The sequence below is a fragment of the Haliotis rufescens genome, unplaced genomic scaffold (assembly GCF_023055435.1).
Source record: "Haliotis rufescens isolate VD_foot unplaced genomic scaffold, xgHalRufe1.0.p SCAF_6, whole genome shotgun sequence".
NCBI classification, from domain to species: Eukaryota; Metazoa; Mollusca; class Gastropoda; order Lepetellida; family Haliotidae; genus Haliotis; species Haliotis rufescens.
The window spans coordinates 6,782,035-6,804,182 of NW_025964334.1; the positions used below are offsets into that span (position 1 = coordinate 6,782,035).

General features: G+C 41.6%; 2 protein-coding genes across 3 annotated transcripts in view; one reads left to right on the forward strand and one right to left on the reverse strand.

Annotated features, from left to right (window-relative positions):
* Window positions 1-243: 243 nt before the first annotated feature.
* Window positions 244-1,822, forward strand: LOC125374681 (leucine-rich repeat extensin-like protein 3). Its single transcript, XM_048385908.1, has 2 exons — window positions 244-967; window positions 1,713-1,822. The coding sequence occupies exons 1-2, from the start codon at window positions 244-246 to the stop codon at window positions 1,820-1,822; spliced, it is 834 nt and encodes a 277-aa protein (XP_048241865.1).
* Window positions 1,823-7,713: 5,891 nt separating this feature from the next.
* The window catches only part of LOC124148791 (ras-related and estrogen-regulated growth inhibitor-like), a 46,760-nt gene continuing 32,325 nt past the window's right edge, over window positions 7,714-22,148 (reverse strand). For both annotated transcript variants that reach the window (XM_048386388.1, XM_046520084.2), the window contains 4 exons: window positions 21,030-21,160; window positions 14,463-14,656; window positions 13,313-13,439; window positions 7,714-8,688 (listed from right to left, as the gene is read on the reverse strand). In XM_048386388.1, the coding sequence (XP_048242345.1) occupies window positions 8,554-8,688; window positions 13,313-13,439; window positions 14,463-14,656; window positions 21,030-21,160 (587 nt within the window). In that variant the 3' untranslated portion in view covers window positions 7,714-8,553. The remainder of the gene's footprint in view (window positions 8,689-13,312; window positions 13,440-14,462; window positions 14,657-21,029; window positions 21,161-22,148) is intronic.

Here is a 22,148-nt window from a genome sequence, read left to right on the forward strand (position 1 = left end):
TAATCCAGTTCACGACATCATTAATAAAGTTATACTATGAAGTCTTAAACATACATCATTATTATATTTCAAGACATGAAAAAGCAATTCCTGACTTCAATAAAATAATTAATTTATTGGTAAATCGGTAAAACATGTGAAAACGGCTTGCCTTGCGACAAAGTGGGGGATAAGATTCTCAGAGATAGAGCTGGAATCATCGCTCACCTCCTGTATGTCTGAGCTGGAAACGCCGCTCACCCCATGTATGAGCTAGAATCTCCGCCCACCCCGTGTATGTCTGAGCTGGAATCTCCGCCCACCCCGTGTATGTCTGAGCTGGAATCTCCGCCCACCCCGTGTATGTCTGAGCTGGAATCTCCGCCCACCCCGTGTATGTCTGAGCTGGAATCTCCGCCCACCCCGTGTATATCTGAGCTGGAATCTCCGCCGACCCTGTGTATATCTGAGCTGGAATCTCCGCCCACCCCGTGTATGTCTGAGCTGGAATCTCCGCCCACCCCGTGTATGTCTGAGCTGGAATCTCCGCCCACCCCGTGTATGTCTGAGCTGGAATCTCCGCCCACCCCGTGTATGTCTGAGCTGGAATCTCCGCCCACCCCGTGTATGTCTGAGCTGGAATCTCCGCCCACCCCGTGTATATCTGAGCTGGAATCTCCGCCCACCCCGTGTATATCTGAGCTGGAATCTCCGCCCACCTCGTGTATATCTGAGCTGGAATCTCCGCCCACCCCGTGTATGTCTGAGCTGGAATCTCCGCCCACCCCGTGTATGTCTGAGCTGGAATCTCCGCCCACCCCGTGTATGTCTGAGCTGGAATCTCCGCCCACCCCGTGTATGTCTGAGCTGGAATCTCCGCCCACCCCGTGTATGTCTGAGCTGGAATCTACGCCCACCCCGTGTATGTCTGAGCTGGAATCTCCGCCCACCCCGTGTATATCTGAGCTGGAATCTCCGCCCACCTCCTGTATGTCTGAGCTGGAATCTCCGCTCACCTCCTGTATGTCTGAGCTGGAATCTCCGCCCACCCCGTGTATGTCTGAGCTGGAAACGCCGCCCTCCCATGTATGTCTCAGCTGGAATCTCCGCTCACCTCCTGTATGTCTGAGCTTGAATCTCCGCTCACCTCCTGTATGTCTGAGCTGGAATCTCCGCTCACCCCGTGTATGTCTGAGCTGGAATCTCCGTTCACCCCATGTATGTCTGATCTAGAATCTCCGCTCACCCCGTGTATGTCTGAGCTGGAATCTCCGCCCACCTCCTGTATGTCTGAGCTGGAATCTCCGCTCACCCCGTGTATGTCTGAGCTGGAATCTCCGCTCACCTCCTGTATGTCTGAGCTTGAATCTCCGCTCAACTCCTGTATGTCTGAGCTGAAGACTCCACTCACCTCATGTATATCTGAGCTGGAATCTCCGCCGCCACGCTATGTATGTCTGAGCTGGAATCTCCGCTCACCCCATGTATGTCTGAGCTGGAATCTCCGCTCACCTTATCTATGTCTGAGCTGGAATCTCCGCTCACCTAATGTATGCCTGAGCTGGAATCTCCGCTCACCTAATGTATGCCTGAGCTGGAATCTCCGCTCACCCCATGTATGTCTGAGCTGGAATCTCCACTCAACTTATGTATGTCTGAGCTGGAATCTCCGCTCACCTAATGTATGCCTGAGCTGTGCAACTTCGCACATCATTTTGTTTTTGACGTTTTAGTATGTATTCCGTTCAATGTGTTTATGTTGTTGTTGTTCCGGAACGATGATGCTTGTGATGTCCTCCCTCCCCCCTTCCCCCTAAGAGTTAATGTCCCGGAGACGGCATGACGTTCATTGTCAACACTTTACATGTTTGCATACACCAAGTTCCGTTCAAGTTTCGTTAGGCTATAGATCGTCACCTTGACAACGTTCTAACTGCCATGCTTCACTTTCTTTCCCGCGATCTCTGGTCATGCCACGATAGTGATTCCTCAGCATCTAGTGTCCTCGTCGCATCTCTCCATGACACAGTGCGTAAGATGGATTTAACGCCGCTTTGAACAAAATTTCAGTTACATGACGGCGTGACAGTTTGGTATGGGAGCGAAGCCCGAAGCGATGCCGATCTTAGACATTTACTACTTTGGCGGAACACAGGCACAGGTTGGTGCTGAAACACCTAGAAACATAATCTTGGATTCGAACCCATTATCATAGGATAATGGCGCGTCTAAGGGACGCAGTTTGTCAGCACCATACCCGTGCTTTGGTTTCACCGAAGTGGTAAACGTCTGAGACCTGACACGCCATGATATAACTGGAATACTGTTAAAAGCGGCGTTAAACCCAACTCACTCACTCACTCACTCTAAGGGACGCAACCCTATACGGCGAATTGACGCGTCTACGAGATATTATATATACACCATTTAAAACTATAGAAGTGCATCATTTAGAAACGATATAAGGGGGAATGGTTTGTATTAGATTTATTTACTTTAGAAAAGATAGATGGGTTGTTTAATCAGATATGTCATATCCGGGGTAGAAATGTCTTCAGCAACCCATGATTGCCGTGAAAGTTGACTATGACTAACGGGATCGGGTGGCCAGGCTCGCTGACTTGGTTGACAAACAACAACTATAATTTATGAAAGATAGAAGGGTTGTTTAATCAGATATATCATACATATAATTTAGAAAAGGAAGATGGGTTGTTTCACCAGATATATCATTTACATAATTTATGAAAGATAGAAGGGTTGTTTAATCAGATATATCATACATATAATTTAGAAAAGAAAGATGGGTTGTTTAATCAGATATATCATTTACATAATTTATGAAAGATAGAAGGGTTGTTTAATCAGATATATCATTTACATAATTTATGAAAGATAGAAGGGTTGTTTAATCAGATATATCATACATATATTTTAGAAAAGAAAGATGGGTTGTTTAATCAGATATATCATTTACATAATTTATGAAAGATAGAAGGGTTGTTTAATCAAATATATTATACATATAATTTAGAAAAGAAAGTTGGGTTGTTTTATCAAATATATCATTTACATAATTTATGAAAGATAGAAGGGTTGTTTAATCAGATATATCATACATATAATTTAGAAAAGTAGATGTGTTGTTTAATCAGATATATCATTTACATAATTTATGAAAGATAGAAGGGTTGTTTAATCAGATATATCATACATATAATTTAGAAAAGAAAGATGGGTTGTTTAATCAGATATATCATTTACATAATTTATGAAAGATAGGAGGGTTGTTTAATCAGATATATCATAAATATAATTTAGAAAAGGAAGATGGGTTGTTTAATCAGATATATCATTTACATAATTTATGAAAGATAGAAGGGTTGTTTAATCAAATATATCATACATATAATTTAGAAAAGAAAGATGGGTTGTTTAATCAGATATATCATTTACATAATTTATAAAAGTTAGAAGGGTTGTTTAATCAGATATATCATAAATATAATTTAGAAAAGAAAGATGGGTTGTTTAATCAGATATATCATTTACATAATTTATGAAAGATAGAATGGTTGTTTAATCAGATATATCATACATATAATTTAGAAAAGGAAGATGGGTTGTTTAATCAGATATATCATTTACATAATTTATGAAAGATAGAAGGGTTGTTTAATCAGATATATCATACATATATTTTAGAAAAGATAGATGGGTTGTTTATAACAAATATTATTTGGAAAAGATATTGTATCGGATATGTTAACTTCATCATTTGAAACGAATGAGGAAAGGGGTTGTAACGGATATGATAGATGGAGACAAAGATCTGTTTCGGATGTATTAAATACAACATTTAGAAACGATATAAGCGGTAATGGTTTGTATAAGATATACTAGTATATTTTTTGTTTGTTTGTTGTTTAACGCCGCACTCAGCAATATTCCAGCTATATGACGGCGGTCTGTAAATAATCGAGTCTGGATCAGACAATCCAGTGATTGACATCATGAGCATCGATCCGCGCAATTGGGATCGATGATATGCATCAACCAAGTCAGCGAGCCTGACCACCCGATCACGTTCGTCGCCTTTTACGACAAGCATAGTCGCCTTTTACGGCAAGCATGGGTTGCTGAAGACCTATTCTACCCCGGAATCTTCACGGGTCACTAGTATATAAAATGAGTCAATTTCCCTAATATACATAATATCGTTGCTGATGTTGTCATAACCATTGGTTAGTTGTTCCTGGCTGTGATTTGACCGTGAGGGGGTGAAATGGAGTTTAACGTCGCTTTCGGGATCATTGCACTTACATAGCCCGATGGCAGGGTAACAAAAGTACATTCGTATAAAGCTTTTTGGTATGACGCGGCGGGAATATAGGCCTTAAATAACGCGGACAATAAACCGACATAAATAACATTCTTCTCTTACATTCACACTGTAGTCAAAACACAACTATATAACATCTTAACATCTAATGGTTTATTATCAATGTATACAAGATACAGTGCAGATAATACTCTTAGCGAGAGTCCCTCGATACAACGCAGCGGTTCATGTAATGTTTGACGCATATGGCTTATGCTACTTCACTGGTAAGGATGAGGAAGGCACCATCCATGTTGGAATATAGTGAACATTGACAGTGAGCGAAGAAATGTGCAAACGCTGTGATCTGCTATAGAGTTAGTCGGCGGTGCTACGGGTCATTTATAGGGTGCTGGAAACCTAGCCTGTCGACCATAACTGAGTTCTCCACTATAGCTTGGCAATATCCATGGTCTTGTTCTCATGTCTAGGTTCACACGCTTGTGTAGAGTGTGTTTGCTGTTTAATGCTGGTTGGTTGGTTGGTGTGTTGTTTAACGCCACACTCAGCAATATTCCATCTATATGACGGCGGTCTGTAAATAATCGAGTCTGGACCACACAATCCAGCGATGGACATCATGAGCATCGACCTACGCAAGTGGGCTACAATGATATGCATCAACCAAGTCAGAGAGCCTGACCACCCGATCCCGTTCGTCGCCTCTCACACAAGCGTAAGTTGCTGAAGACCTATTCTACAACCTGGATGTTCACGTGATCATCATGTATGGGTGTGTTTTTTTCAAAATGAGGTCAATGTCATATATGTAGATATTTTCAAAAGATAAATTCGGAATACATGTACATGAAAGAAAAAAAAAGGTTCTTAGATCATTTTCGTGTTGAATACATCATACAATTTCAGTTAGCAGACCAAGCGATGTTTGGACGACTAATCAAATATAGCTGGGACTTTCACTTGACCCTGGTCTATATGGACCATATTAACATGGCCTTTAGACTCTTTGTCAACATTGTTGACATGATAGCAGCGAAATCAACAGGTAACCCGTAGCAACGTATGTGCAACAGAGCGTGCTGTCATCCCAATGACTCAGCCTTTTCCTGTTATATTTGGTTGAATTGATAAGAGTGTAACAAAACAAATGACGTTTCGATAAAATAATGATAATGATTATCAACAAATGTATGCATCCAAAACGCTAATAACATTATACATTCAATGTCGGCCATGACTGGAGTTGAACGTTTAATCACACAATACAGACTTGATGCCGCAGTTCCTGCGACCAACTTGAAAAGGAAGCACCTCAAAAATCCTTAACAAAGACATTCTCTCAAGAACGAAGAGCATTGAATGTGCCTCGTTTGTCCAGCGCTTAGTCTCTGAAAATATATAACTTTAATAGAAACAAACAACTCCATTCAAAATGCTCCAGTGTGATGGGAGATTCAGAACCTGTAGAAAATCTAGACTTGCTTCATTTGGAGTTATAGCATTACAGCAAGGGCTGGGCGAAAGGGAAAATAATATGATTCAGGGACTGGGGCACACTAGTGTCTCGTTCTCTAAATTGAAAATAATATAACAGAGTCTCTAGTTGTCTCGACATAAGAACACCACAGATAAAATACATGATTTATACTACACACAATACACTATAATGTATTACATAAATACTGACAGAGTATGTACAACGTTTGATAGTATAAATACATACATATAATAATCACACTGTATACATTATTCATACATATAATCACACTGTACAATCATGGCATTGTGAAACAGCGGTACATGCCTCGCGTAGTACATGTAATGTCACTGATGGAAACGGGGTGGGGATGGGCACTCATGCACATGGGTGGTGGGGAAGCGTAGTGGTCCGGGTTCGATTTCCAACGAGGGTACGTGTGAAGCCCACTTTCCAGTGCCCCACGCCGTGTTATTGCAGGAATATTGCTAGAAGCGGCGTAAAATCCTTCTCAGGTAAATGGACAATTTTAATGACAAACCTTGACCATTTATAAACGAATAATGCCAGCTGCCGGGTGATAGAAACAAAATCTCCATATGCTATTCAATGAAACCTCGTTAACTACTAGTGACCCACGAAACTAGGTCGCGTTATCCCTGTATGAGAAAAGCGGAGCGTTGTTGGGGACGCTGTGAGGATCCCAATGTTTCTCCTCAAGCGACGTGTGGTCAGAGGCGGGCGGGCTGGACAGGTTTCGCCGTACATTACGTGTGCCCTCATTTCCATTTAAGCATTTATAAGGAATCTGCATATATTTTACAACAAAGTCAATCTGTATCGTTTCTATTATAAAGATGTTATGAAAACTGTACAAAATGTGCTCAGTACAGGAAACATACCTCAGCACTCGATTATTACCTATGTCCCTTAATCCTGAAATAGTACATTGGAACAAATATATAAGGCCTTGTTTCTAATCGATGTACTCTTTTTGTGGAAATACGACAATAGTAATGTAGTTCTAGCAACATGACAAATGTACATGGGCAAGAATTAAAAATATTCAGTCTGATGTTAGCTTTTATACCTACGGCTGGTAAAGCATCGTCGAGACGTTGCCATAAGATACATATATCTTACGTGCGGTATAGTAGATGTGTTTCTGACAACAGGTCTGTACAAAATATACCAGATTTAAGCACCGCGTACGATACATTTTTATATGAACTTTCAATTTAATGGCAAAACACAAACATTTTTGTTTACGATGATACATTCTCAAAATGAAAAATTAATTAATTAAACATTAAGAATCCTTTATCTATTGACACGTGACTAGTAGAAAATGTAACATGTTGTACGACTCGCGTCTGTAACTGATTTACTTCAGGTCAATGGTAATTTGACCTTGAATACTTCTGTCCCCCTTGCGTCCTCTGCTACTTTCTATATATGACCCAGTCCTTGCGACCACGTGGAGGAGTGAGTGAGTATGGTTTTTCGCCGCTTTAGGAGGAACGCAAAGTGTGAATGTTAACATTTATCAAAATGACATCAGTGGCATATGTAGGTATTCACAAGATTGTTTGTTGTTTTACGCCCCACGCAGCAATATTCCAGCTACATGACGGCGGTCTGTAAATAATCGAGTCTGGACCAGACAATCCAGTGATTAACATCATGAGCATCGATCCACGACATTGAGATACGATGGTATGCATCAACCAAGTCAGCGAGCCTGACCACCCGATCCCATTATTCGTCTCTTACGACAAGCATAGTCGCCTCGCCGGCAAGCATAGGTTACTGAAGACCCATTCTACCCCGGATCATCACGGGTAGAGTTATGATAAGATATTTACAAGAGATACATGGAAGTTAGGTAGAGATGAAAATATAGAACTTGTTCTGTTTTTCCAGGTGTATAGCTTGTACGTAATGGTGTCAACTTAAAGGACGCATCGCAACAGTGTAAGCCAATGAGTGAGTGAGTGAGTATGGTTTCACGCCGCTTTTAGCAATATTCCAGCAATATCACGGCGGGGGACACCAGAAATGGGCTTCACACATTGTACCAATGTCGGGAATCGAACCCGGGTCTTCGGCGTGACGAGCGAACGCTTTAACCACTAGGCTACCCGACCGCCCCTGTAAGCCAATGAATGAGTGGATGAGAAGGCAATGCGTGTTTTGAGCAGGTGTGACAGTTATGGCATTCCGAGGATCACCTCGCAATAAAATATCAGATTGAATTTCTTGTTTGCAGCTATCAAGGTCGCTTTATGTCTACGAGAATCTGGAACCGAGAAAGCTATTCACTTGAATATGCTTACCCAACGACTGTCCTTGTGACCTGTAACTGACCTCGATTTTCAGGTGTCTGACGGACACGGAGTTACATTGTGGAGGACTCATACATTGTAGTTAGTCTTGATGCGAGTCCAAACATTGTAATTACGTCTCTGTTGGCGCATCCTCGATAATGCAGAGCACTATATCTCCATACTATCGTGATAAATACCCTGGACCCATTCTCCACCATAGCTTCGTCATGAGTAAAAGCCGAAACAAATTTTAAATTCCACGCACAGAGAAATTCTTTGCGAAGTTACAGATCAGAGAATTAAGATGTTACGTCACTTTCAAAACGAATCAATGGTGTTGAATGGGTCCAAGCTAATTGTATCAGAACAAAAATGGTGATAACTGGATTATCAATGATGCTGTGTGTGTGGTTTCAATCTCGTGTGTTTCACAAAGTTGTCCGTTCCCTGCTGAACACGCTGAAGCGTCTCTTGATGGTTGCGCGGATCTGTTTCGGCGACCCGAGCGGCACGTGTGACAGCTTGCGCTGGCTCTTCGTGGAACCCTCTCGCTTTTCTATCACCTGGAACAAAACATACATCCGTCAGTCCTATTTATAAACTTCCAAGTTGTTCAAAATGCGCCTCCGGCAATATTCAAATATCACGACGCTGACATCAAGAAATCTACCCAAATGGAGAATTAATCCTGGACCTTCGGAATGACAAGCGGGCGCTTTAACCACTAGCCTACCAACAATACCCTTAACACAACTAGGATTTTACCAAGAAAGAAACAATCACAGCCTAAACTTTCTACACTGATTGAAATCCCATCACAGGGGTTAACGCTGTGTTCCCATACACCTGCCCGCACCAGGTAACCTGGCCACGTGTCGACAGCGCAGATTATTTTGGTGGTCCGTCTGCCTCAGACAAATCTTAGCGGCCTAAAAGTCACGGCAGCTATTTCCTGCCTGGCGACTTCATAATTACTCTATTTTCCAATAAACGCCGACGGTGATGCCCGTGTCACGTGAAACAACATAATCTGAGTCACGTGCTTGTACGTGAATCAAGGCCAACCTTGCTACATTTACGCTGAAGCATCATGTGTATTATTAACTGCGTTTTCAGATGTACTGGAGTGATACCTCGACGGATATCATAAATATATTGAGAGTGAGTGAGTATGTATTTACGCCGCTTACAACAATGTCGGGGACATACATACGCTTCACACCAACATTGCATCAAACAAGAGTCAAAGCAACATGTGTGGGCGTGTTAATTACCACGTCATCACCTCAGACTGTCAAGACATATACATAGTAAAACGTCGAAGTCGTAGTGATTATCGAGAGTGTTATTCACATTTCGCGAGATAAAAACTCAAGGATGATATTTATCCTATCAAAATGGACATTTCTTGAAAAGCGCACTTTGCAATTTTTTGTCCTTTCTGTTAGTAATATTCCTTATCGGTGGAATGGTTTGTGTTTACTCTATAAGTACTAGCGCACATGCAGCCATCTTCGTAAATTAATGTGAGGAATCGAACCCGGGCTTCGACGTGACGAGCCAACGCTTTAACCACTAGACTACTCCACAGCCCCGTCGAGATGAGTGAGTGAGTGAGTGAGTATGGTTTTACGCCGCTTTTAGCAATATTCCAGCAATATCACGGCGGGGGACACTAGAAATGGGCTTCACACATTGTACCCATGTCGGGAATCGAACCCGGGTCTTCTGCGTGACGAGCGAACGCTTTAACCACTAGGCTACCCGACCGCCCCCCGTCGAGATGATGAAGGTCAACTTAACGATCCCGAGACCCCGCAACGCTTGTAGCTTTCGTTTTCGTTGAGAAAAAACAAAATTATCATTTGTATTTTTTCCTTCATGGTCGACACATTATGGGTGAGGTAATAATTCCACAAGTCAAGATCAATCAGAGCTATTCTGTTAGCGCGATCGTTAGTTTACTATTCTATGATAAAACGCACTTGTTCATCGCAAAAGTATGTCTTGTTACCGTATGTAATTATCATAGCATCTTACACAAGAAGTGAGATGTCAAGAAACTAAACCCGCATTAGTCAAAATCAGCGCGCACCCAATTGTATCAATACATTGCGCGTACGAGGGGAACAAATTCGTGATTTCCCGTTAACGCTTTGCTGATAACGCCCTCTGTTGTGAGAATTGGTTTCCTTACTTTCAGCGGAAGTCGGCAACGAACCATTAGCAACAAATCTGTACTTGTCCTTAACCAGGCGGTACTTTAGCACCGAAACAGCCTTGCCTGTTTCTTGGCTCACAAAGGCATAGCCTGATTTACATGTGGCCGAGGCAAGATAGACACCTATCTGTAGTTTATGCTAGAACCCCTGTGTATTGGTTAACAACACAACTTTCAGGGAGCAGATAAACCCGTCATCGGCTATTGCACGGAAACTCAAACAATAAATCCATCAAGATAATTAGAAGAAGCGTTTCTTAGTTCAGCAAACAAATATAATTGAGAAAGGAATGTTTGTGAACATAGTCATGATGTCGGGTGTTGTTGCGTTAACCGAGATTTCGCGAAAAACTTAACGAGATGTTAAACTCTGCCTCCAGTTTTGTTGAGGAAAACAACTGATAAAGACGTCCTGGTGCCATATACTAATAATGAACACGTTAATACTATTGACCTTTCTGTAAGCCGCAACACTGCCAGGCTATAAGAAACAATTAATGATGTTTTCAATGTGCGTTTGAAGAACGGTAAAACGGACTGATGTGTAAATGTGGATGACATAATCATGATAATGGCTCATCTACACGATAACATATTTATAAACAAACAACAGTAGATGAATTTGAACATTTTTCTTCTCATTTTGTTTCACCATGTCCGGTTATGACCTGCTTCGGGATTATCCTCCATTACCGGAAGTGACTTAGGGATCAAGATCTGTCCGGTACTGACATACAAGATTAAGATAGACCAGCTTAGGGATTATCCTCCATTACAGGAAGTGACGTAGGGATCAAGATCTGTCCGGTACTGACACCCAAGATTAAGATAGACCAGCTTAGGGATTATCCTCCATTAGAGGAAGTGACGTCGGGATTAAGATCTGTCCGGTACTGACACTCAATATTAAGATAGACCAGCTTAGGGATTATCCTCCATTACAGGAAGTGGCGTAGGGATCAAGATCTGTCCTCTAATGACACCCAAGATTAAAATAGTACAGCTTAGGGATTATCCTCCATTAGAGGAAGTGACGTAGGGATCAAGATCTGTCCGGTACTGACACCCAAGATTCAAATAGACCAGCTTAGGGATTATCCTCCATTAGAGGAAGTGACGTAGGGATCAAGATCTGTCCGTAACTGACACCCAAGATTAAGATAGATCAGCTTAGGGATTATCCTCCATTACAGGAAGTGACGTAGGGATCAAGATCTGTCCTCTAATGACACCCAAGATTAAGATAGACCAGCTTAGGGATTATCCTCCATTAGAGGAAGTGACGTAGGGATCAAGATCTGTCCGGTACTGACACCCAAGATTCAAATAGACCAGCTTAGGGATCATCCTCCATTTGAGGAAGTGACGTAGGGATCAAGATCTGTCCGTAACTGACACCCAAGATTAAGATAGACCAGCTTAGGGATTATCCTCCATTACAGGAAGTGACGTAGGGATCAAATTCTGTCCGGTACTGACATACAAGATTAAGATAGACCAGCTTAGGAATTATCCTCCATTACAGGAAGTGACGTAGGGATCATGATCTGTCCGGTAATGACACCCAAGATTAAGATAGACCAGCTTAGGGATTATCCTCCATTACAGGACGTGACGTAGGGAACATGATCTGTCCGGTAATGACACCCAAGATTAAGATAGACCAGCTTAGGGATTATCCTCTATTACAGGAAGTGACGTAGGGATCAAGATATGTCCTCTAATGACACCCAAGATTAAGATAGACCAGCTTAGATTATCCTCTATTACAGGAAGTGACGTAGGGATCGAGATCTGTCCTCTAATGACACCCAAGATTATGATAGATCAGCTTAGGGATCATCCTCTATTACAGGAAGTGACGTAGGGATCAAGATCTGTTCTCTAATGACACCCAAGATTAAGATAGATCAGCTTAGGGATTATCCTCAATACAGGAAGTGACGTAGGGATCAAGATCTGTCCTCTAATGACACCCAAGATTAAGATAGTACAGCTTAGGGATTATCCTCCATTAAAGGAAGTGGCGTAGGGATCAAGATCTGTCCGGTACTGACACCCAAGATTAAGATAGACCAGCTTAGGGATTATCCTCTATTAGGGGAAGTGACGTAGGGATCAAGATCTGTCCGGTACTGACACCCAAGATTAAGATAGACCAGCTTAGGGATTATCCTCCATTACATACAGGAAGTGACGTAGGGATCAAGATCTGTCCTCCAAGACACCCAATATTAAGATAGATCAGCTTAGGGATTATCCTCGATTACAGGAAGTGACGTAGGGATCAAGATCTGTCCGGTACTGACACCCAAGATTAAGATAGATCAGCTTAGGGATTATCCTCTATTAGAGGAAGTGACGTAGGGATCATGATCTGTCCGGTACTGACGCCCAAGATTTAGATAGATCGCTTAGGGATTATCCTTATTTTCAGGAAGTGACGTAGGGATCATGATCTGTCCGGTACTGACACCCAAGAATAAGATAGACCAGCTTACGGATTATCCTCCATTAGAGGAAGTGACGTAGGGATCAAGTTCTGTCCGGTAATGACACCTAAGATCAAGGTAGATTAGCCCTAGCCATATACTCGTTGATATGATGCATGTTATATCGCCTATGATACCCGCACCAATTGCATTGCATCGAATAATCATTTCTTGTTTGGTCATTCTTAGCCTATCCGTGAAGATCTGGGGTTAGCACTGGTCTTCAGCAACCCATGCTTGTCGAAAGAGGCGACCAGCGGGATCGGTGACCAGGCTCGGTCACTTGGTTGATGCATGTTAATTGCAGGTCAATTGTCCGGTCCATACTCGATTATTTACAGACCGCTGCTATACAGCTGGAATATTGCTGAAGGTGGCGTTAAGCAACAAACAAACGTTTTCATTTTTAGCTACATATCAAACAAAGATGAGTGTAGCATACGGAAAAAGCCGAGTTGACCCGAATGCACTGACCTTCCTGATGAGGCTGTGGAATGCATCAACAACGCCGTCGGAGTCCTCGCACGCTGAACACTCCGTGCTGAGGAAGACGACGCCTTGGTACTCGCTGTCGAAGTTGTTGAGCGACCGCGATAACACCCTGAAAACAAAGGACACCTATATCACCTGCATGTTTCATACAACATACGCCCGTGTGCTGAACATGTGATAACGAATGTTATGACACGGGCATAGCCATCGTTGTTATGACAGAGCATAAGACGGTTTTCATAAACATATTTGCTTTACATATCTAAAGTATTTTGCGGGCAGCTAGGAAAACAAGTAAAAACATGATGATTTGACGTTTCGATTCATCATCATTTACGCCTGGTGAAAGACGATCTACGCGACCGATAACCCATGTCATATAGGGTTTTTATGCCCTGTGGAATCTTGATTCGACATATATTCGAGACTGATCGTTCTCTGATGTCGACGTTTTGAATATATAATGTAATATAGGTAGGAGTGAGTGAATATCCGAAGCAGATTTAAACCCATCCGATCCGATCAGATCCGATACGATCCGATATGTCTTACTTATCCCTAAAATGCAATACGCCACGTGTCGTATATGTGACCAACAATCGGCGTCACATGTACTTACTGTACATTGAATAGCATATACAATATAAAACGACAAAGCCATGAAATAACCATGCAGTTTCGATTATCCCATGAAAAAGATTTCAATTGGGGGTAAAATGAGAGATTAAGGTTAAAATTATGTGAATGGATCATTGAAAGTCAGTGATGACACCAGGTGCTTGGGAAAAGGGTAAGCATGTCCTGCCCCACAAGAATACTTCTATACTTGAAATGTCTACAAATTGTGTTTCGTGAGATATGTTTTGCAAAAAGAGTGGTACTTTTGATTCAATTATTGGTCTGTGGGTGAGTTTTTGTGCCCCTTATCCCAAGAAATATTTTCATACATTTTACCAATGTGAAAGGTAATGGCGCTTATGGATGGTTGAATTAATGTTATCAAACAATCATATCACCATTGAATTATTTCCCATAACCCGATATCCTCTGTATTCTATATTGGAAATTATCCTGACATACAAACAACACTCAGCTAGTTTTATCTAGTTACGGTTTTGTTCATATTCTTTACCTCAGGTGGTCCATATCACATTTATTCCCCAGCACCAACACTGGAAGATTGGGGTTTGACTTCCGGTCCCGCTTGAGCCAATCTACAATATTCTCTGCGACTTCATAGCTCTGTCTGTCTGTGATGGAGTAGACCACCACAACTGCGTCAACTTTAGAAAAGATTTCTTTTGAAGACGAGCGGCGCTCCAAGATCTGGAAATAAACCAGATAAATAAATACAAACGACAACAGATAGAAGTATGTATTGTTTTTGTGGTGCGACTAAAATACTTACATGGGATCGGAATCACTGAACGTCAACAACAACAAAAACGTTTGGGGATTTTTATTTTGTTTTTATATGGCTCTCAAAAGAGTTTATTGTCCATCCTATAATTGCTCAATGTTATAAGCGTGCGAAAAAGGATATTGTGAGGTATTTCTTTGACACTGCGGATTCACAATTGTTTCTATTCATGGTTTACCAATATATTCCATGGCAGCGATTTTGAGTTCTTGGTCAGATTTGGGAACAAAGGAAACTTCAAAGATATGAGTTTGGTTTAACCCTTTGAAAAATATTTCAGTTGTAACGGCGTAAGATCTTAATGTCGACAAAAAAGTGACGCAGGTGATACAGAAAAAAGTTAGGTTTGTTTGTTTGTTGCTTAACGCCGCACTCAGCAATATTCCAGCTATATTGCGGCGGTCTGTAAATAATCGAGTCTGGACCAGACAATCCAGTGATTGCCATCATGAGCATCGATCCACGCAATTGAGATACGATGACATGCATAGTCGCCTTTTACGGTAAACATGGGTTGCTGAAGACCTATTCTACCCCGGATCTTCACGGGTCACCAGTTAGGTAAAACCAAGAGGATCGAGTAAGGTGCAGCCACACCAAGGATCATAGCGGGGTCGAAACTTGGAATCGAACCAACGAACGGCGAATTCACGGAAGCAACTACTACTAGCAGTAGTGCTGATAGTGCCAGTGCTGGCGGTGGTGGTGATTGTAGTAGTGATAGCGTTAGGTCACATTTTTTTAAATTTAATGTTGCGAGGATTTATTCCAGCTTTTCCATACAAGGTCGGTCGAACTATAATTAAAAATAAATAGCCATGTCAATCAGTTATTTACTTATAAGAAAGTCACCTTGCCGTGGCGTTAAAACTGGAACTGGCTTCTTGAATCACTGTTAGTGATGTACATAGACATGGAATTTATATATAACACTTTATGTTGTATAAGAGGGTCTATAAATAAATATTTTGATGTTTAATTTATTTCTTTTCCAGCTGTTTTTCGGCAGGGGCGGTGGGCCCGTGAAACGAAAAAAATATATGGAAAATTAGTGGCAGTGGTTGTACGAGTAGTAGTAGTAGTAGTAGTAGTAGTAGTAGTAGTAGTAGTAGTAGTTGTTGTTGTTGTTGTTGTTGTTGTTGTTGTTGTTGTTGTTGTTGTTGTTGTTGTTGTTGTAATGGTAGAAATACCAGCTGCCATCAATGGCGACCTAAGCTATAGAAGACCTAAATTGGCGCTGTCTGGACGCAGTGCAGCTCAATTGGTCGGCTTTTAAATTTCACAATCTGAATTCCAAGTAAGAATTTAAAAGACACGACGTAAATAATGTGCCATTTTAATTAAATCCTGAAGATGTCGTAATTGCGTAGGCAACAGAAAAGACATAACAACTACGATATAAACCGTCAGTAAGATCCTAAAAGACAGGTCAATTTGTCCCCAAAACACTCACACTTCATCTTTGACGTTTTCGATTGTCAAATAAATTGCTAAGGATGTGTGGCAATTTTTAAGTAAACACTGCATTCATCAAGTTAAAACATCCATGTCACCCGCCTCTGTATCAGACCTGACGTGAGGCACCAGATTAGGAAGCTATGCATCAACCAGTGCACGTTTACTATGTTGCAGCCATGTAAATACACGCGTTGTGTCGTGCATCCCGATATCACGGTTGGCAGGTGCCCGACTGAGACATACCAACCCCTCTAATTACACAGTGTCGAGTGACTGAGATATGGTGCTAGTGTTTTTCGGAATAAAAGTATAAACCAAAAAAATGTTAAAATGATGTACACCATTTATCTATTTCTATGCCCAGCGCAGTGAACTTGCTTTAAGATACACATCAGCTATCTGACGCCTCCGTGGTCTTGTGGTAGAGGGTCCGCCCGGTGAGCGGAAGGTCGGGGGTTCGATCCCCGGCCGCGTCATACCAAAATCAGTATACAGTGTTTGAGTGGGGTATTCATGTTAAACTGCGGTATGGTATCTCAGTGGGCGAGCACTATAAAATCGACATGAGTCTGGACTAGTACAAGCAGCCACACACACACGCGCGCGCATGCACGTCGATATATAAGTGCAATAATCTTGAACGCGAGCACCCCATTTCACCCCACCCCATTCAACTGTCGCACTCAAAGGTACCAGACTCTAAATGTGTCAACCTTGGAAGTTAAAGACAATGGAATGTTACGACTTTTTACTAATATTGTAACATCTCGTCAAGACTGACATTTCGTGTCTGTAATGGTAAGATTTTAAGTTACGGACTTTTAAACCTATTGGTAAGACTGACGAGCATGTTGCTTCACAATTAATCTGAGGCACAGTTTTAGCAATATTTCTGTAATATCCCGTTTGGGAACAGCACAGAAATGGTTTTCACACATGGTGGGGAATAGAACCCGGGTATTCGGCGTAACGAGAAAACACTTTTACCACTAGGCTACCCCGCAGCCCCAGAAGGTGTGATGTGTGTGTGATGCACATGGATTGTAGACAATGGCATGTCACGTGTCTACTTCATCATGGCAAGCACCTGTTGACTGCATGGAGAGCGGGTTGTTTACCTTCCGCGGCATTGATTGACATACGTTTGCGAAACCAAAAAAACTCCCACCGTTATCTTGCCAACATACACTAGACACAAAGGCATTAGGAAGACACGAGACACCAGCAACATGAGACAAATGGCATTCCGTTGACCATGTTTTTTCACTAGTGTCACTACGCAAGCACGTGTTGGTTGGTGTATTTCGTAATTAAACTCCATCTGCACATTTGAAAAAATCCCTCGTGAACCCAAAGCATTACTGTGTGTAAATCAAATTTGTTTGTTTGTTTCTTTGTTGTATAACGCCGCACTCAGCAGTATTCCAGCTATATGACGGCGGTCTGTAAATAATCGAATCTGGACCAGACAATCCAATAATTGATATCATGAGCATCGATCCACGCAATTGGAATACGATGACTTACATCAACCAATGCAGTGAGTCTGACCACCCGATCCCGTTAGTCGCCTTTTACGGCAAGCATGGGTTGCTGAAGACCTATTCTACCCCAGATCTTCACGGGTATCTCCACATAGGTACAGTGACTGAAGCCCCTGCCCTGAGTGAAGGAAACCTGCCGTTAAAAGCGACGTTAAATCATTTTCACTCACTCATAACAAGCACTTGCACATATTCAACAGTCGATTTAGAAAAATACAACTACGAACACTATTTGTTAAAATTCCAACCGAGAAGTCTTCCGTCTACTCCAGACTAGCTGTTTTTTTAATGGAGTACAACGTGTATGTCCCAATCTGCGTTGATAAACCACAGTGCCCAGCTGATGGCAATGCATGGCCCCCGTTCGTGAGTACTCGTGTCATTCCGGGACAAACCTTGCAGCTAACGGTGACGAATGAATGCCCGTGAACCACTTCGTCCTTCTTGAGCAGAACACGTTGTAGAATGTAAAACACATACTTGTAAGTTGACATGATACATCTCATGCCTCTCAGGAAGCTGCACGTGCAAACCCGCTTGCAACTGCACACCGAGGGAAGGGTTGTCCTGACCAGCACGTGGGAGTTGGCTCCCGATCTCTGCTGCATATCCTGCCGTAACGGCTTATTTACATCACATCGACGGTAGGTTGGGGTGGCCTGGTGTGGGTACAAAGCGATCACTCCTCACGCTGGGCCCGGGCTAGACTAACATTTAGTCTCTGAAATCTTATGTTACACAACATCCTTCTTGACTCTAAAAATAAAAAAGAATTTCCCTATGCTGATTTCAGCTGTGGAATAGAGCTAGCTTGAGCTGGCTAGACTTGCTTTTGTATGCGTTTCTAGATTTTTTTTCCATAAAATAAATATATTCCATGGTCATGGTGCAGGACTAGGCCCGGGCTCAAAGCCCGAACTCCCCTTCATGATACTGCCGCACGATCGCATCCAAAAGCGGGAGAGATATGACAATCGGTAATTATAGATGGGAGAAAAGGTTCAGGACATCGACGTGAGGATTGTGAGAATACCCCGGAAATACCCACCTGAGCATAAAATGGACTTGTCCGACATTGCCGGGGTCGTATTCTATCGAGGGTGTCATCATTATTTAAATACGGGCAATCTTTTGTAAAACTTGACTGTACATTTTATCATCATCCTTAAAGAGGCTGTACATAATGTTCATATATAAGAATTAAACGACTCGTCGCTGCGCCCTTCATGGTTTATTCTCCCTGCAGCGTTTTATTGTACGATAAATAACTACCACCCGTCGTTTATTTCTTTGATAAGTAGGTAAAACTATACTCACTCTCTCTCATTATTTACACTCAATAACTCACTATACAGAGAGACTTAACGGAGAAACAAACGAAAGTACACTGAGTTTGTTTGTTATGTAATTGAAAATTGAAAGAAGTGTTCGTTCCTGCCATAGTATTCTGTGGCTGGGTAATGTTGTGTAAACATAAATTGGTTCAATGAAGATTTGGGTTAGAAATGGATTTGAAACCACATGGTCCCTTTCATATTTGAAATGTAAATATGTGCGGATAAAAGCAAATTTATTGACTTTCAAAGGTGAGATAGCAAGAGAACAATTATCAGTTGTGTATTATGCGAAAACATAGTTTTACTTTTTAATGTTTTAAATGAAACTATATTTTAAATAATAAAACCATGAAGAAGTATTCTTAAAGTGTTGACTACGCAACAGTACAGTTCATTTTTTAAATATAATATCGCTAACTAAAGATATTTACAACTGAAAATCAAACATAGGATGAAAGCAACTGAGAGATATAGTTTCTTTTGCTCGTGAGTTTATCAAACGTGTCTCGGCAGTAACAAGCGAGCGGGGTTTAACGTCGCTTTCAACACTATTTAAAACGTATTGATAATCAGGTCTTTGAAAGGCATTTAGAAGTGGCACACATAAGGAAGAGAATATATGGATGTCAACTTCTTTATGAGAAACACAATGTTTCGGAGTATATGCTTACTCCTTCATCAGGTGAAATGATTATATAATAATGTTACAATAATTAAAGTTATATTACAGCGCGTCAGCAGGATCAGGGGTGAAAGCCATCTTGCCGAGGCAAGGGAGTTAATTGACTCTTAAAAGTCCACAGTCAGTTAACTCCCTTGCCTCGGGTGAAAGCCCGTTTATGAAAGAATACCCAGATGCAAATCTGCCGCAAAAGGCGACTATGCTTGTCGTAAGAGGCGACTAACGGGATCGGGTCACGGTGGTCAGACTCGCTGACTTGGTTGATGCATGTCATCGTATCCCAATCGCGTGGATCGATGCTCATGATGTCAATCGCTGGATTATCTGGTCCAGACCGCCGTGATATAACAAACAAAGAAAGTTGTTTGGGTCGTTAGGTCAAGGGCAAATAACCCTGGCAATGTTAAACATCAGTGTATGGAACATCCAACCCTTGCTTCATGTAAACCGAGAACACCATTACAATCTTCACAAAGAATGAGGTGTATCTGTGGCCATTTTGGCCCACGCTGTTTGTAATAAAAGCTCCTGTGATCTGTGTTCAAAGCCTTCAAGGGGACCTGTGGTGTCATGTTACACAAAGATGAGTTATTTTGGCAGTTCGGGGTTATTTTGGAACCAAACAGGTGGGGCACGGTACATGTATACAATATTGTAAAACAAACGTGCTGATTGGTTAAAAGATGTAGCAGTATGGGACTTATTACATGTTGTTTTAGAAAGCAGATCACTTTAACCCTTGGAGTCTGGACAGCTTCTGAACGAATAAAGGCGTAGGCATGATTAACGTTTATATCTTCTGGTCTCGGTTTAAGCCTTTTTGGTCATAATGTATTCATGTACGGGGGACCGTCACTTTGAATTTACAATAAATTCAAATGTCAGTCATTGTTTGGTGACGTAACGTGCAGTTTAAGTGTCGTCAAGGACATGTTATTTATGTTGCATAGGTTCGCAAGGAGAAATTGTTGCCAAATAATTGCTGATATTTTTTTATTTACAATATTGATAAACATAATGTGTTTTCATATTTGATGCCCATTTATTCTTAAATTTGAAATTTCTCTGCAAAATTGCCCCATTTTGTCCGCCACAAAGAGTTAAGATTCTAAAGTAGAATTTAAAAAAAAACCATGCCAGTCTATGATGGTTTTAGAAGTCTAGATTTCCTGATTTTTAATGTGGAGGTCCTAACTTCGTTCCTGGATTACGTGAGAATGAACTTAACGCTGTTAAAACAGAGAATAGATAAGCTCACCTTTCCGCTGACGTCAGTAATTCGCAGCGTCACCTGGCGGTCGTCCACATACACAGGCCGTTCGTACGTCACTTCCTCCAGTTGCGCAAACTCGGTGAGATACCTGCGCGTTAAGAAGCGGACCACCAGAGCTGAAAGGAGATAGGTAAATGGCAGCGTGAAAGATAAAGAAAGTCCCACCTGGGTCAAAATGCATGGCTAATTAGTCAGGAGGTAGACCATAATTAGAGCCGACAGGGAGATCTGAAATGTCGACAGCATATCTGATTTCCAGACGGAGCGCCCAAATAACCGTCGACTGATGATACTGTGGGGGATTAAATCAGATAAAAAGCACAGGACCATTTGTTAACCTGGTTTAGAGCTAACATTCATCAGCATCCTCGAGATTAACACACAAAAATACCATCAGACATCTTGCGGTCTCGAATAAGGTTAGTCACACAGAGAATATTAGATTTGCAGTAAACATTTGATGTTTCAATAAATATATTAACATTATGTATGCAGAAACCGTATTTCCTCTATTAGACGCCAGATATCAAATACACGTCATACGCTCTGTTAAAAAAATATAAGCCGGGACTCTTTTTGATGCCCGGTCTCTAAAACTGTGATACGTTAGTGATTATTAATTACCGTTTCCTGCAAATGTACGCTTTGTACGAATATAGAATTTGGGATAGGTGACGTAGTGAGTTGTCACTAATTAGCATTAAACAGAATAGACGCCGGACCTTTGATAGAAGCCGGATCCACGGCTTTGAGGGCGTCGAATGGAGGAAATACGTTATGGCATTTCCATATATGACCAACATGTGTGTTCTCAACTCAGCAGCACGGGACTATATTGCTCTAGTGCGCGTGCTATATTACTAGAGATACTATGTTGACAATTATATATTTTTACACATATGCTAGTGTTTATATATTACTCAAAGAAAAACGGTTTTAACGAAGGAGTTCAAGCTTAAACAGTTTGCTGTGTATTGTGACTTTATCGTTGGTGATACGTTAGTGATTATTAATTACCGTTTCCTGCAAATGTACGCTTTGTACGAATAAAGAATTTGGGATAAGTGACGCAGTGAGTTGTCACTAATAAGCATTCAACAGAAT